This window comes from Hyla sarda, chromosome 3, assembly GCF_029499605.1.
Source record: "Hyla sarda isolate aHylSar1 chromosome 3, aHylSar1.hap1, whole genome shotgun sequence".
Lineage (NCBI taxonomy): Eukaryota > Metazoa > Chordata > Amphibia > Anura > Hylidae > Hyla > Hyla sarda.
Window position 1 is genome coordinate 293,972,025 of NC_079191.1, and position 16,337 is coordinate 293,988,361.

The following is a 16,337-nucleotide window of genomic DNA, read 5'->3' on the forward strand; positions in this document are numbered from 1 at the left end:
TTCCGTTTCTATGCAGTACATTTTTCAGTAAAAATGACACCTGATCTTTATTCTGTAGGTCCATGCAATTAAAATGATACCCTACTTATATCGGTTTAATTTTGTCGTACTTCTGGAAAAAATCATAACTACATGCACGGAAATTTATACGTTTAAAATTGTCATCTTCTGACCCCTATAACTTTTTTATTTTTCTGCGTATGGGTCGGTATTGGGGCTAATTTTTTGCGCCGTGATCTGACGCTTTTAGCGGTACAATTTTTGTTTTGATCGGACTTTTTGATCGCTTTTTATTAATTTTTTTATGATATAAAAAGCGACCAAAAATAAGTTATTTTGGAATTTGGAATTTTTTTGCGTATGCCATTTACTGTGCGGTTTAATTAATTGTATATTTTTATAGTTCGGACATTTACGCACCCGGCGATACCACATATGTTTATTTTTATTTACACATTTTTATTTTTTTATGGGAAAAGGGGGGTGATTTGAACTTTTATTAGGGAAGGGGTTAAATGACCTTTGTTCACTTTTTTTTTTCACTTTTTTTTTTTTTGCAGTGCTATAGCTGATCTCCTATGCTGTTCCCTGCAGAGCCATAACTCTGCACGGATCAGCGAGATAGGGGCTCGATTGCTCAAGCCTGTAGTTCAGGCTTGGAGCAATCAAACCCCGATCGGACACCGTGGACACAGGTAAGGAGACCTCCGCCTGCGTCCCAGCTGATCGGAACATCGCGTTGTGAACCCACAGAGCACTTTATGTCAACAGATGAGGTATTTCCATACTCGAGAGAAATTGGGCTACAAATTTTGGGGGGCTTTTCCACCTAATACCACTTTTAAAAAAAAAAAAATGGGGCTACAAGAACATGTTAGTGTAAAAAAAATGCAGATTTAGATTTTTCTCCTCCACTTTGTGCTATTCTTATGAAACACCTAGAGTTAACTTTCTGAATGTGTTTTTGAATCCTTTGAGGGGCATAGTTTCTATAATGGGGTCATTTATGGGGTATTTTTCACAGAAAGGCCCCTCAAATCCCTTTAACCCCTTAAGGACCGGGGGTTTTTCCGTTTTTGCATTTTCGTTTTTTGCTCCTTGCCTTTAAAAAATCATAACTCTTTCAAATTTACACCTAAAAATCCATATGATGGCTTATTTTTTGCGCCACCAATTCTACTTTGTAATGACATCAGTCATTTTGCCCAAAAATCTATGGTGAAGCGGGAAAAAAAATTATTGTGCGACAAAATTGAAAAAAAAAACGCTGTTTTGTAACTTTTGGGGGCTTCCGTTTCTACGTAGTACATTTTTCGGTAAAAATGACACCTGATATGTATTCTGTAGGTCCATACGATTAAAATGATACCCTACTTATATAGGTTTGATTTTGTCGGACTTCTGGAAAAAATCATAACTACATGCAGGAAAATTAATACGTTTAAAATTGTCATCTTCTGACCCCTATAACTTTTTTATTTTTCCGTGTATGGGGCGGTATGAGGGCTCATTTTTTGCGCCGTGATCTGAAGTTTTTTAACGGTACCATTTTTGCATTGATAGGACTTATTGATCACTTATTAAATGATATAAAAAGTGACCAAAAATGCACTATTTTGGACTTTTGAATTTTTTTGCGCGCACGCCATTGACCGAGCGGTTTAATTAATGATATATTTTTATAATTCGGACATTTCCGCACGCGGTGATACCATATATGTTTATTTTTATTTTTATTTACACTGTGTTTTTTTTTTTTATTGGAAAAGGGGGGTGATTCAAACTTTTAATAAATGATCTTTATTCACTTTTTTTTTTCACTTTTTTTTTGCAGTGTTATAGCTCCCATAGGGAGCTATAACACTGCACACACTGATCTTCTATGTTGATCACTGGTTTCTCATAAGAAACCAGTGATCAACGATTCTGCCGCATGACTGCTCATGCCTGGATCTCAGGCACTGAGCAGTCATTCGGCGATCGGACAGCGAGGAGGCAGGTAGGGGCCCTCCCGCTGTCCTGTCAGCTGTTTGGGATGCCGCGATTAGCCGTGGCTATCCCGAACAGCACGACTGAGCTAGTCGGGAACTTTCACTTTCACTTTTAGCCGCGCGGCTCAGCTCTGAGCGCGCGGCTAAAGGGTTAATAGCGCACGGCGCCGCGATCGGCGCTGCGCGCTATTAGAGGCGGGTCCCGGCTTCACTATGACGCCGGGCCCGCCGTGATATGACGCGGGGTTACTGTGTAACCCCGCGTTATATCAGAAGAGCAGGACCAAGGACGTACCGGTACGTCCTTGGTCCTTAAGGGGTTAAACTTAACTGGTCCCTAAAAAATTCAGATTTTGAAGTTTTAGTGAAAATTTAGAAAATTGCTGCTATACTTTGAAGCCCTCTAATGTCTTCAAAAAGTAAAAACATGTCAACTTTATGATGTCAACACAAAGTAGTCATATTTTATTTGTGAATCAACATAAAATGTATTTGGAATATCCATTTTCCTTACAAGCAGAGAGTTTCAAAGTTAGAAAAATGCAACATTTTAAATTTTTTCATTAAATTTTGGAATTTTTCACAAAGTATCGACAAAAAGTAGAATATGTCACGAAAAAACTATCTCGGAATCAGAATAATCTGTAAAAGCATCTCATAGTTATTAATGCATGAAGTGACAGTGGTCAGAATTGCAAAAAAGGGCTGAGTCCTTGGGTGAAAAAGGGCTGAGTCCTTAAGGGGTTGTAAATACGCATAGAAATTCTGCATGTGTTCATAACCTTTTGTGTTCAATGGGATTCCACGGTCTCATTCACAATGTAGAATTTTTGCTGCAGACATTCCACAGCTAAAATTACGCCTTCTAAGTTCCGCAAAAATATAAGTCATGGCTTATATTTTTGCGGAATGTAGCTGCAGAAGGCCATTGAGTGAATGGGGTTATTTTTCTCCACTAAATGTGGACTTTGTGTGACTTACGTCTTAATACAGGCTCCATATCATACCTTTTGGGAAATGCGTAAAAAATAAATATAGACCCAGACCAGCCCACATAATTCATTCAACCCTAAGGGTCTAATCACATTGGCGGAATTTCTGCCGGTGGTATTCTGCCTAAAATGAAAGCCCATACACTTCTATAGTTTTCCACACTCTCACTCACAGAATTCCCTAGCAGAATTCCACAAGAGGAAATTCCGAAGTGTCATCGGTAGTGCGAAAACCCATAGAAGTGTATGGGCTTTCATTTCAGGTAGAATACCGCCCACTGAAATTCCACCCGTGTGAATAGAACCTAAGGCAAGACCACCTTACTAAATCAAACACCAGATCCTTAAATAAATACAGACTACCATACGGAAACCAAAATTAATTCAGACCAGACCCCTTAAAGATAGATGATTGCAGACCAGCCCCCTAAATCAATCAATCAATTGTCCAATGAAGAGTTTTGGCATCAGAAACAATGCAGCAGTGGCACCAAAGGAGTAAGAACCAGGGAGCAGTGAGAAGGATGGAGATATTGTAGAGAAAGACTCCTCTCCTCTCATGTGTGCACCCTGGTGCATGTGTATACTTATATAAAGTGTTCATGTGAATGACTTATCTAAAACATAGATTTGCTTTCTAATACCATTTTTGTTATATTTTCAACAGATGAGGTCCCATGTCAATTCCAAGTGGTTTCTTTATCGAAAATACATAGACAATTTTCTACACATGTTAATGCCCTCCACTTTCATTCCTCTTTACTCCATGGTAAGAAGGTTAATCATCAATACTTACTCTATTGTGATCTCTCACATGATTTAATGATATGCATACTGGATTGTCTGGGTGTACATTTCAAAGGTGAAACTTCGGTTAACCAATAAGCATATGCAGAGGTATCCAAAATTTACCAACAATATAACCCTGAGGGGTTAGGACAAACCCTCTATATAAACATGTGCCTTAATAAAATATACCTTTTATTGTAAACCATATAAAACAGGTGAAAAAACACACAATTAAAAACACTATCCCAATTGCTTCACTATAGCGTCCGACTCCGGCTTAACACTCTCACATAACCACGGGTCTGTGATTGTATACTAATTGGGTGGTTATAACCAACATTAGTGTGTTTATGTACACACTTCTAAGGATATAGATAACTGCTTAAATCCTGCCACAGGATTAGTATTAGAACACAATCTAGGGAAACACAGACACCCACCAGGGTATATGCTCGCACAACAGTACTATGTGCTGGAGTAGTACTAGTGGCTGACTGCAGTATCTATTATTTTCAATCCACTGTATAGGGTAAAACTAGCAGTGATCAGACCATGTGGTTTATACAGTGCACAATAGTTTTCACTGAGGCCAATATTTACATTTACAGAGCTTATTCTTTTCTGGGGTCGTTTCATTGATGATATTTTGATTTTGTGGGATGGTGGTAGACAGCTTTTTCACAATTTTGTTTCAGTTTTAAATCACAATGAGATTGGTATGCTGTATGGGCACAAATCAATTAATTTTCTAGATCTCATCATTAGGATAGACTATAGCGGCTGCATTCAAACATCGATGTTTACAATGGAACAGCAGGTACCTGGGGAATTTCAGTAGGTCAGTTCTTGAGGGCGAGGTGTAATTGCTCTCAGGAATTTACCTTTGAACATGAGTCACGAAAACTATTTAAATGGTTCAAGGATAGAGGCTACCTGAAAAAGTGCCTCCAGAAAGCCCTTCATAGAGCTAGGAACACCTCTAGAACTGACCTACTGCAAGACAAGACACGACCAGGAGGGGATATAACCAAAGTGATCCGATGCATCAGCACTTTTAATAATAAGTCAGATGAAGCACTCAATGTAATGAAGAGATATTGGCCAATATTAACCCCTTCCCGCAGAGTAGCTTATATATAAGCCGCAATGTGCAGGTAGTTCGCGCATCACGGCTTATATATATATGACACGCAGTTAACCCGGCGATGCGCAGCATTGCACGGGTTAACTGGCAGAAGTACCGCTGTTTCCAGCAGGGGACAACTTCTGCTTCATCCCCCAGGACCATCCATTGATGGTCCTGGTCAGCGATCACTGTGATTGGTCCCTGTGGACCAATCACAGTGACCTGAGGTGAAAGTTCTGGAAGTCGGGCAGAACGGGGGAAGATGGCTGCGGGGGCTCGCAGGGACCTGCAACATAGGAGGGGAACACTTGGGGACCGGCGGCCTTACCATGAGCAGCGGCGGGACCGAGGAGCAGCGGCGGGACCGGCCACGTGGAGGATCAGCGGCAGGACCGGCAGGTAAGTACATGGTCCTCAGAGGCAGCAGTGAAGATCTTCACTGCTGCTTCTAGGAGTCTTAAAACTACAACTCCCAGCATGCCCAGACAGCCTTCGGCTGTCTGGGCATGCTGGGAGTTGTAGTTTTGCAACATCTGGAGGGCCCCAGTTTGGAGACCATTGTATAATGGTCTCCAATCTGTGCTCTTCCAGCTGTTGCAAAACTACAACTCTCAACATGCACTGACTGTCCATGCATGCTGGGAGTTGTAGTTCAGCAACATGTGACCCTTCAGATGTTGCCGAACTACAACTACCAGCATGCCTGGACAGTCAGTGCATGTTGAGAGTTGTAGTTTTGCAACAGCTGGAAGAGCACAGATTGGAGACCATTATACAATGGTCTCCAAACTGGGGCCCTCCAGATGTTACAAAACTACAACTCCCAGCATGCCCTTCAGCTGTCTGGGCATTCTGGGAGTTGTAGTTTTTCAACAATTGGAGACACACTGGTTGGGAAACATTGTCTGTTTCAAACTCAGTGTTTCCTAACCTGTGTGCCTCCAGCTGTTGCAAAACTATAACTCCCAGCATGCAATAACAGACCATGCATGCTGGGAGTTGTGGTTTTGCAACAGCTGGTGCCCCCCCCCCCCCCCTGTGAATGTATAGGGTACATTCACACGGGCGAGGGTTTTACAGTGGACTTCTTGCTGCAAGTTTGAGATGCAGCAAATTTTGCGCTGGGAAACTCGCTGTAATCCCCCGCCCGTGTGACTGTACCCTAAAAACACTACACTACCACAAAATAAAATAAAAAGTTAAAAACACTACATATACACATACCCCTACACAGTACCCCCCCAATAAGAACGTCCGGTACGCCACTGTTTCCAAAGCCGAGCCTCCAGCTGTTGCAAAACAGCAACTCCCAGTATTGCCGGACAGCCATTGACTGTCCAGGCATGCTGGGAGTTTAGCAACAGCTGGAGGCACCCTGTTTGGGAAACACTGGCATAGAATACCCCTATGTCCACCCCTATGCAAATCCCTAATATAGTCCTCAAATGCGCATGGCGCTCTCACTTTGGAGCCCTGTCATATTTCAAGTCAACAGTTTAGGACCACATATGGGGTATCGCCGTACTCGGGAGAAATTGTGTTACAAGGTTTGGGGGGCTATTTCTCCTTTAACCCTTTATGAAAAGGAAATGTTGGGGTCTACACCAGAATGATAGTGTAAAAAAATAAAAATTTTTACACTAACATGCTGGTGTTGCCCCATACTTTACATTTTCACAAGAGGTAAAAGGGAAAAAAAAAATTTGTAACGCAATTTCTCCTGAGTACGGAGATACCCCATATGTGGCCACAAAGTGCTCTGGGGGCGCACAGCAAGCCCAGAAGGGAGAGTGCACCATGTACATTTGAGGGGATTTGCACACGGGTGGCTGATTGTTACAGCGGTTTTAACAAACGCAAAAAAAAAAAAAAACACATGTGACCCCATTTTAGAAACTACACCCCTCACGGAATGTAATAAGGGGTGCAATCAGAATTTACACCCCACTGGTGTCTGACAGATCTTTGGAACAGTGTTCGGTGAAAATGAAAAATTTTGTACAGCCCACTGTTCCAAAGATCTGTCAGACACCAGTGGGGGGTAAATGCTCACTGTAACCCTTGTTATGCTCCTCAAGGGGTCTAGTTTCCAAAATGGTATGCCATGTGTTTTTTTTTTTTTTTTTGCTGTCCTGGCACCATAGGGGCTTCCTAAATGCAACATGCCCCCCGAGAAAAATTTGCTCTCAAAAAGCCAAATATGACTCCTTCTCTTCTGAGCATTGTAGTTCGCCCGTAGTGCACTTCAGGTCAACTTATGGGGTACCTCCATACTCAGAAGAGATGGGGTTACAAATTTTGGGAGGTATTTTCTGCTATTAACCCTTGCAAAAATGTGACATTTGGGGGGAAGCACACATTTTAGTAAAAAAAGAAAAACATTTTTTACATATGCAAAAGTCGTGAAACCCATGTGGGGTATTAAGGCTCACTTAATTCCTTGTTACGTTCCTCAAGGGGTCTAGTTTCCAAAATGGTATGCCATGTGTTTTTATTTTTGCTGTTCTGGCACCATAGGGGCTTCCTAAATGCGACATGCCCCCCGACCAAAATTTGCTCTCAAAAAGCCAAATATGACTCCTTCTCTTCTGAGCATTGTAGTTCGCCCGTAGTGCACTTCAGGTCAACTTATGGGGTGTCTCCATACTCAGAAGAGATGGGGTTACAAATTTTGGGGGGTATTTTCTGCTATTAACCCTTGCAAAAATGTGAAATTTGTAGGGAAACACACATTTTAGTGAAAAAAAAATATTTTTTTTACACATGCAAAAGTCGTGAAACACCTGTGGGGTATTAAGGCTCACTTTATTCCTTGTTATGTTCCTCAAGGGGTCTAGTTTCCAAAATGGTATGGCATGTGCTTTTTTTTTGCTGTTCTGGCACCATAGGGGCTTCCTAAATGCAACATGCCCCCTAAAAAACCATTTCAGAAAAACTCACTCTCCAAAATCCCCTTGTCGCTCCTTCGCTTCTGAGCCCTCTACTGCGCCCGCCGAACACTTTACATAGAGATATGAGGTATGCCCTTACTCAAGAGAAATTGGGCTACAAATATAAGTATAATTTTGTTCCTGTTACCCCTTGTAAAAATAAAAAAATTGGGTCCATAAGAACATGCGAGTGTAAAAAATGAAGATTGTGAATTTTCTCCTTCACTTTGCTGCTATTCCTGTGAAACACCTAAAGGGTTAAAACGCTGACTGAATGTCATTTTTAATACTTTGGGGGTGCAGTTTTTATAATGGGGTCATTTGTGGGGTATTTCTAATATGAAGACCCTTCAAATCCACTTCAAACTTGAACTGGTCGCTGAAAAATTGTGAGTTTGAAAATCTTGTGGAAAATTGCTGCGGAAATTTGAAGCCCTCTGATGTCTTCCAAAAGTAAAAACTCATCAATTTTATGATGCAAACATAAAGTAGACATATTGTATATGTGAATCAAATTTTTTTTAATTTGTAATATACATTTTCCTTACAAGCAGAAAGCTTCAAAGTTAGAAAAATGCTAAATTTTCAAATTTTTCATCAAACTTTGGGATTTTTCACCAAGAAAGGATGCAAGTTGCCACAAAAATTTACCACCACGTTAAAGTAGAATATGTCACGAAAAAACATTCTCGAAATCAGAATGATAACTAAAAGCATTCCAGAGTTATTAATGTTTAAAGTGACAGTGGTCAGATGTGCAAAAAACGCTCTGGTCCTTAAGGCCAAAATGGGCTTGGTCCTTAAGGGGTTAAGAGCCGATGAGTATCACAGTATTACACACACATCCCAATATCACATATCGAAGAGGTCCGAATTTGAGAGACCTGATGGTCCACAGTCATTTTCAAATTAGTAGAAAGGATACCTGGTTAAGGAATCCAATATGGGCACATGCCTATGTGGACAATGCTCTTTATGCCCTTTTGTAGCACGCCGAAAAGAATTTACCAATCTGGCGGATGGTCGAGTTTACAAATTGTATGATTTCATTCATTGTAAGATTGCAGGCATAGTTAGTATATGCGTGCACATCTACATGCCCGAAATTGTATATAAAGGAAAACTCTGCAATAATTTAGGAGACGTATCTCGAAATATCTGAGCGGCACCCGGACAGGTGGCGATACACCAATAGCCCGACATATAAGAAAGGTGCATGGTGGTGACCTTAAGAATTTGAAATTCTGGGGTTTGAGACAGATTAAACTTGGTCCAAGTGGTGGAAATTTGGACAATATTCTCCTTAGGGAGGCGTCTAACTGGATCTTTAGTTTAAAAACCCTTAACCCACATGGGTTCACTTATACAGCATTTATTTGATTGAGCTGTAATACCAGTTTCATACCTAAATACACTATTTAGTTTAGTTAGGTTTCATCTGTAGTTAAAGGGGTATTCCAGGAAAAAAGTTTATATATATATATATATATATATATATATATATATATATATATCAACTGGCTCCGGAAAGTTAAACAGATTTGTAAATTACTTCTATTAAAAAATCTTAATCCTTTCAATAGTTATCAGCTGTTGAAATTTTCTGTCTAATTGCTCAATGATGATGTCACGTCCCCAGAGCTGTGCATGATGGGAGAATATCCCCATAGGAACTGCACAGCTCCCGGGACGTGAGTCATCAGAAAGCAGTTAGACAGAAAAAAACAACTCAACTTCAGAAGCCAATAACTATTGCAAGGATTAAGATTTTTTAATCGAAGTCATTTACAAATCTGTTTAACTTTCCGGAGCCAGTTGATATATAAAAAAAAGTTTTGGCCTGGAATACCCCTTTAACCCCTTAAGGACCAGGCCATTTTACACCTTAGGACCAGAGCGTTTTTTGCACATCTGACCACTGTCACTTTAAACATTAATAACTCTGGAATGCTTTTAGTTATCATTCTGATTCCGAGATTGTTTATTCGTGACATATTCTACTTTAACATAGTGGTAACATTTTGTGGTAACTTGCATCCTTTCTTGGTGAAAAATCCCCAAATTTGATGAAAAATTTTAAAATTTTGCATTTTTCTAACTTTGAAGTTCTCTGCTTGTAAGGAAAATGGATATTCAAAAGAATTTTTTTTTAATTCACATTTCCAATATGTCTACTTTATGTTTGAATCATAAAATTGACATGTTTTTACTTTTGGAAGACATCAGAGGGCTTCAAAGTTCAGCAGCAATTTTCCAATTTTTCACAAAATTTTCAAACTCACTATTTTTCAGGGACCAGTTCAGGTTTGAAGTGGATTTAAAGGGTCTTCATATTAGAAATACCCCACAAATTACCCCATTATAAAAACTGCACCCCCGAAAGTATTCAAAATGACATTTAGTAGGTGTTTTAACCCTTTAGGTGTTTCACAGGAATAGCAGCAAAGTGAAGGAGAAAATTCACAAGCTTCATTTTTTACACTCGCATGTTCTTGTAAACGCAATTTTTTTATTTTTATAAGGGGTAAAAGGAGAAAATGTATACTTATTGTTACGCCGAGCGCTCCGGGTCCCCGCTCCTCCCCGGAGCGCTCGCTACACTTCCCTCACTGCAGCGCCCCGGTCGGTTCCACGGACCCGGGGCGCTGCGTTACCACCTCCGGCCGGGATGCGATTCGCGATGCGGGTAGCGCCCGCTCGCGATGCGCACCCCGGCTCCCGTACCTGACTCGCTCCCCGTCAGTTCTGTCCCGGCGCGCGCGGCCCCGCTCCCTAGGGCGCGCGCGCGCCGGGTCTTTGCGATTTAAAGGGCCACTGCACCGCTGATTGGTGCAGTGGTTCCAATTAGTGTTTACACCTGTGCACTTCCCTATATCACCTCACTTCCCCTTCACTCCCTCGCCGGATCTTGTTGCCCTAGTGCCAGTGAAAGCGTTCCTTGTGTGTTCCTTGCCTGTGATTCCAGACCTTCTGCCGTTGCCCCTGACTACGATCCTTGCTGCCTGCCCCGACCTTCTGCTACGTCCGACCTTGCTTCTGTCTACTCCCTTGTACCGCGCCTATCTTCAGCAGCCAGAGAGGTTGAGCCGTTGCTAGGGGATACGACCTGGTCACTACCGCCGCAGCAAGACCATCCCGCTTTGCGGCGGGCTCTGGTGAAAACCAGTAGTGACTTAGAACCGATCCTCTAGCACGGTCCACGCCAATCCCTCTCTGGCACAGAGGATCCACCACCTGCCAGCCGGCATCGTGACAGTAGATCCGGCCATGGATCCCGCTGAAGTTCCTCTGCCAGTTGTCGCTGACCTCACCACGGTGGTCGCCCAGCAGTCACAACAGATTGCGCAACAAGGCCAACAGCTGTCTCAACTGACTGTTATGCTACAACAGTTACTACCACAGCTCCAGCAATCATCTCCTCCGCCAGCTCCTGTACCTCCTCCGCAGCGAGTGGCCGCTTCTGGAATACGACTATCCTTGCCGGATAAATTTGATGGGGACTCTAAGTTTTGCCGTGGCTTTCTTTCCCAATGTTCATTACACTTGGAGATGATGTCGGACCAGTTCCCCACTGAAAGGTCTAAGGTGGCTTTCGTAGTCAGCCTGCTGTCTGGAAAAGCCCTGGCTTGGGCCACACCGCTCTGGGACCGCAATGACCCCGTCACTGCCTCTGTACACTCCTTCTTCTCGGAAATTCGAAGTGTCTTTGAGGAACCTGCCCGAGCCTCTTCTGCTGAGACTGCCCTGTTGAACCTGGTCCAGGGTAATTCTTCCGTTGGCGAGTATGCCGTACAGTTCCGTACCCTTGCTTCAGAATTATCCTGGAATAATGAGGCACTCTGCGCGACCTTTAAAAAAGGCCTATCCAGCAACATTAAAGATGTTCTGGCCGCACGAGAAATCCCTGCTAACCTACATGAACTCATCCATCTTGCCACTCGCATTGACATGCGTTTTTCCGAACGGCGTCAGGAGCTCCGCCAGGATATGGACTCTGTTCGCACGAGGCGTTTCTTCTCCCCGGCTCCTCTCTCCTCTGGTCCCCTGCAACCTGTTCCTGTGCCTCCCGCCGTGGAGGCTATGCAGGTCGACCGGTCTCGCCTGACACCCCAAGAGAGGACACGACGCCGCATGGAGAATCTCTGCCTGTACTGTGCTAGTACCGAACACTTCCTGAAGGATTGTCCTATCCGTCCTCCCCGCCTGGAAAGACGTCCGCTGACTCCGCACAAAGGTGAGACAGTCCTTGATGTCTACTCTGCTTCTCCACGTCTTACTGTGCCTGTGCGGATGTCTGCCTCTGCCTTCTCCTTCTCTGCTGTGGCCTTCTTGGACTCTGGATCTGCAGGAAATTTTATCTTGGCCTCTCTCGTCAACAGGTTCAACATCCCGGTGTCCAGTCTCGCCAGACCCCTCTACATCAATTGTGTAAACAATGAAAGATTGGACTGTACTATACGTTTCCGCACGGAGCCCCTTCTAATGTGCATCGGATCTCATCACGAGAGGATTGAACTGTTGGTCCTCCCCAATTGCACTTCTGAAATCCTTCTTGGACTTCCCTGGCTTCAACTCCATTCCCCAATCCTGGATTGGTCCACTGGGGAGATCAAGAGTTGGGGGCCCTCTTGTTCCAAGGACTGCTTAAAACCGGTTCCCAGTAAACCTTGCCGTGTCCCTGTGCTTCCTCATGTAACCGGTCTCCCTAAGGCCTATATGGACTTTGCGGACGTTTTTTGCAAAAAACAAGCTGAGACTCTACCTCCTCACAGGCCTTATGATTGTCCCATTGACCTCCTCCCGGGCACTACTCCACCCCGGGGCAGAATCTATCCTCTGTCCGTCCCAGAGACTCTTGCCATGTCTGAATACGTCCAAGAAAATTTAAAAAAGGGCTTTATCCGTAAATCCTCCTCTCCTGCCGGAGCCGGATTTTTCTTTGTGTCCAAAAAAGATGGCTCTCTACGTCCTTGCATTGACTACCGCGGTCTTAATAAAATCACGGTTAAGAACCGCTACCCCCTACCCCTCATCTCTGAACTCTTTGATCGTCTCCAAGGTGCCCATATTTTTACCAAACTGGACTTAAGAGGTGCTTATAATCTCATCCGCATCAGAGAGGGGGATGAATGGAAAACGGCATTTAACACCAGAGATGGACACTTTGAGTATCTGGTCATGCCCTTTGGTCTATGCAACGCCCCTGCCGTCTTCCAAGACTTTGTTAATGAAATTTTTCGTGATCTCCTATACTCCTGTGTTGTTGTATATCTGGACGATATCCTGATTTTTTCTGCCAATCTTGAAGAACACCGCCAGCATGTCCGTATGGTTCTTCAGAGACTTCGTGATAATCAACTCTATGCCAAAATAGAGAAATGTCTGTTTGAATGCCAATCTCTTCCTTTTCTAGGATACTTGGTCTCTGGCCAGGGACTACAAATGGACCCAGATAAACTCTCTGCCGTCTTAGATTGGCCACGCCCCTCCGGACTCCGTGCCATCCAACGTTTTTTGGGGTTCGCCAATTATTACAGGCAATTTATTCCACATTTTTCTACCATTGTGGCTCCTATTGTGGCTTTAACAAAAAAAAATGCCGATCCCAAGTCTTGGCCTCCTCAAGCGGAAGACGCCTTTAAACGACTCAAGTCTGCCTTTTCTTCGGCTCCCGTGCTCTCCAGACCTGACCCATCTAAACCCTTCCTATTGGAGGTTGATGCCTCCTCAGTGGGAGCTGGAGCTGTCCTTCTACAAAAAAACTCTTCCGGGCATGCTGTTACTTGTGGTTTTTTTTCCAGGACCTTCTCTCCGGCGGAGAGGAACTACTCCATCGGGGATCGAGAGCTTCTAGCCATTAAATTAGCACTTGAGGAATGGAGGCATCTGCTGGAGGGATCAAGATTTCCAGTTATTATTTACACCGATCACAAGAACCTCTCCTACCTCCAGTCTGCCCAACGGCTGAATCCTCGTCAGGCCAGGTGGTCTCTGTTCTTTGCCCGATTTAATTTTGAAATTCACTTTCGGCCTGCTGATAAGAACATTAGGGCCGATGCTCTCTCTCGTTCCTCAGATGCCTCTGAAATTGAACTCTCTCCTCAACACATCATTCCTCCTGACTGCCTGATTTCCACTTCTCCAGCCTCCATCAGGCAAACTCCTCCAGGAAAGACCTTTGTTTCTCCACGCCAACGCCTTGGGATCCTCAAATGGGGTCACTCCTCCCATCTCGCAGGTCATGCGGGCATTAAGAAATCTGTGCAACTCATCTCTCGCTTCTATTGGTGGCCGACTCTAGAGACTGATGTGGTGGACTTTGTGCGAGCCTGCACTATCTGTGCCCGGGATAAGACTCCTCGCCAGAAGCCCGCTGGTTTTCTTCATCCTCTACCTGTCCCCGAACAACCTTGGTCTCTGATTGGTATGGATTTTATTACTGACTTACCCCCATCCCATGGCAACACTGTTATTTGGGTGGTCGTTGATCGATTCTCCAAAATGGCACATTTCATCCCTCTTCCTGGTCTTCCTTCAGCGCCTCAGTTGGCTAAACAATTTTTTGTACACATTTTTCGTCTTCACGGGTTGCCTACACAGATCGTCTCGGATAGAGGCGTCCAATTTGTGTCTAAATTCTGGAGGGCTCTCTGTAAACAACTCAAGATTAAATTAAATTTTTCTTCTGCATACCATCCTCAATCCAATGGACAAGTAGAGAGAATTAACCAGATCTTGGGTGACTATTTACGACATTTTGTTTCCTCCCGCCAGGATGACTGGGCAGATCTTCTACCTTGGGCCGAATTCTCGTATAATTTCAGAATCTCTGAATCTTCCTCCAAATCTCCGTTTTTCGTGGTGTACGGCCGTCACCCTCTTCCCCCCCTCCCTACCCCCTTGCCCTCTGGTCTGCCCGCTGTGGATGAAATTTCTCGTGATCTTTCCACCATATGGAAAGAGACCCAAAATTCTCTCTTACAGGCTTCTTCTCGCATGAAGAGATTCGCAGATAAGAAAAGAAGAGCTCCTCCCATTTTTTCCCCTGGAGACAAGGTATGGCTCTCCGCTAAATATGTCCGTTTCCGTGTCCCGAGCTATAAGTTGGGACCACGCTATCTTGGTCCTTTTAAAGTTTTGTGTCAAATTAATCCTGTCTCTTACAAACTTCTTCTTCCTCCTTCTCTTCGTATCCCTAATGCCTTTCACGTCTCTCTTCTTAAACCTCTCATCCTCAACCGTTTTTCTCCTAAATCTGTTCCTCCCACTCCTGTTTCCGGCTCCTCGGACATCTTCTCTGTCAAAGAGATCTTAGCCTCAAAAAAGGTCAGAGGAAAAACTTTTTTTTTAGTGGATTGGGAGGGTTGTGGTCCAGAAGAGAGGTCCTGGGAACCTGAGGACAATATCCTGGACAAAAGTCTGATCCTCAGGTTCTCAGGCCCCAAGAAGAGGGGGAGACCCAAGGGGGGGGGTACTGTTACGCCGAGCGCTCCGGGTCCCCGCTCCTCCCCGGAGCGCTCGCTACACTTCCCTCACTGCAGCGCCCCGGTCGGTTCCACGGACCCGGGGCGCTGCGTTACCACCTCCGGCCGGGATGCGATTCGCGATGCGGGTAGCGCCCGCTCGCGATGCGCACCCCGGCTCCCGTACCTGACTCGCTCCCCGTCAGTTCTGTCCCGGCGCGCGCGGCCCCGCTCCCTAGGGCGCGCGCGCGCCGGGTCTTTGCGATTTAAAGGGCCACTGCACCGCTGATTGGTGCAGTGGTTCCAATTAGTGTTTACACCTGTGCACTTCCCTATATCACCTCACTTCCCCTTCACTCCCTCGCCGGATCTTGTTGCCCTAGTGCCAGTGAAAGCGTTCCTTGTGTGTTCCTTGCCTGTGATTCCAGACCTTCTGCCGTTGCCCCTGACTACGATCCTTGCTGCCTGCCCCGACCTTCTGCTACGTCCGACCTTGCTTCTGTCTACTCCCTTGTACCGCGCCTATCTTCAGCAGCCAGAGAGGTTGAGCCGTTGCTAGGGGATACGACCTGGTCACTACCGCCGCAGCAAGACCATCCCGCTTTGCGGCGGGCTCTGGTGAAAACCAGTAGTGACTTAGAACCGATCCTCTAGCACGGTCCACGCCAATCCCTCTCTGGCACAGAGGATCCACCACCTGCCAGCCGGCATCGTGACACTTATATTTGTAGCTCAATTTCTCTCGAGTAAGGACATACCTCATATGTCTATGTAAATTGTTCAGCGGGCACAGTAGAGGGCTCAGAAGCGAAGGAGCGACAAGGGGATTTTGGAGAGTACGTTTTTTTTAAATGGTTTTTGGGGGGCATGTTGCATTTAGGAAGCCCCTATGGTGCCAGAACAGCAAAAAAAAACACATGGCATACCATTTTGGAAACTAGACCCCTTGAGGAACGTAACAAGGGGTAAAGTGAACCTTAATAGCCCACAGGTGTTTCACGACTTTTGCATATGCAAAAAACAATATATATTTTTTCACTAAAATG

At 44.5% G+C, this 16,337-nt stretch overlaps 1 protein-coding gene across 9 annotated transcripts in view; it reads left to right on the forward strand.

The window, feature by feature from the left end:
• Positions 1 to 16,337, forward strand: part of KMO (kynurenine 3-monooxygenase) — a 622,272-nt gene that overhangs the window by 387,919 nt on the left and 218,016 nt on the right. For all 9 annotated transcript variants that reach the window (XM_056566897.1, XM_056566902.1, XM_056566899.1 and 6 more), the window contains one exon: positions 3,651 to 3,752. In XM_056566897.1, coding sequence (XP_056422872.1) covers positions 3,651 to 3,752 — 102 coding nt within the window. The remainder of the gene's footprint in view (positions 1 to 3,650; positions 3,753 to 16,337) is intronic.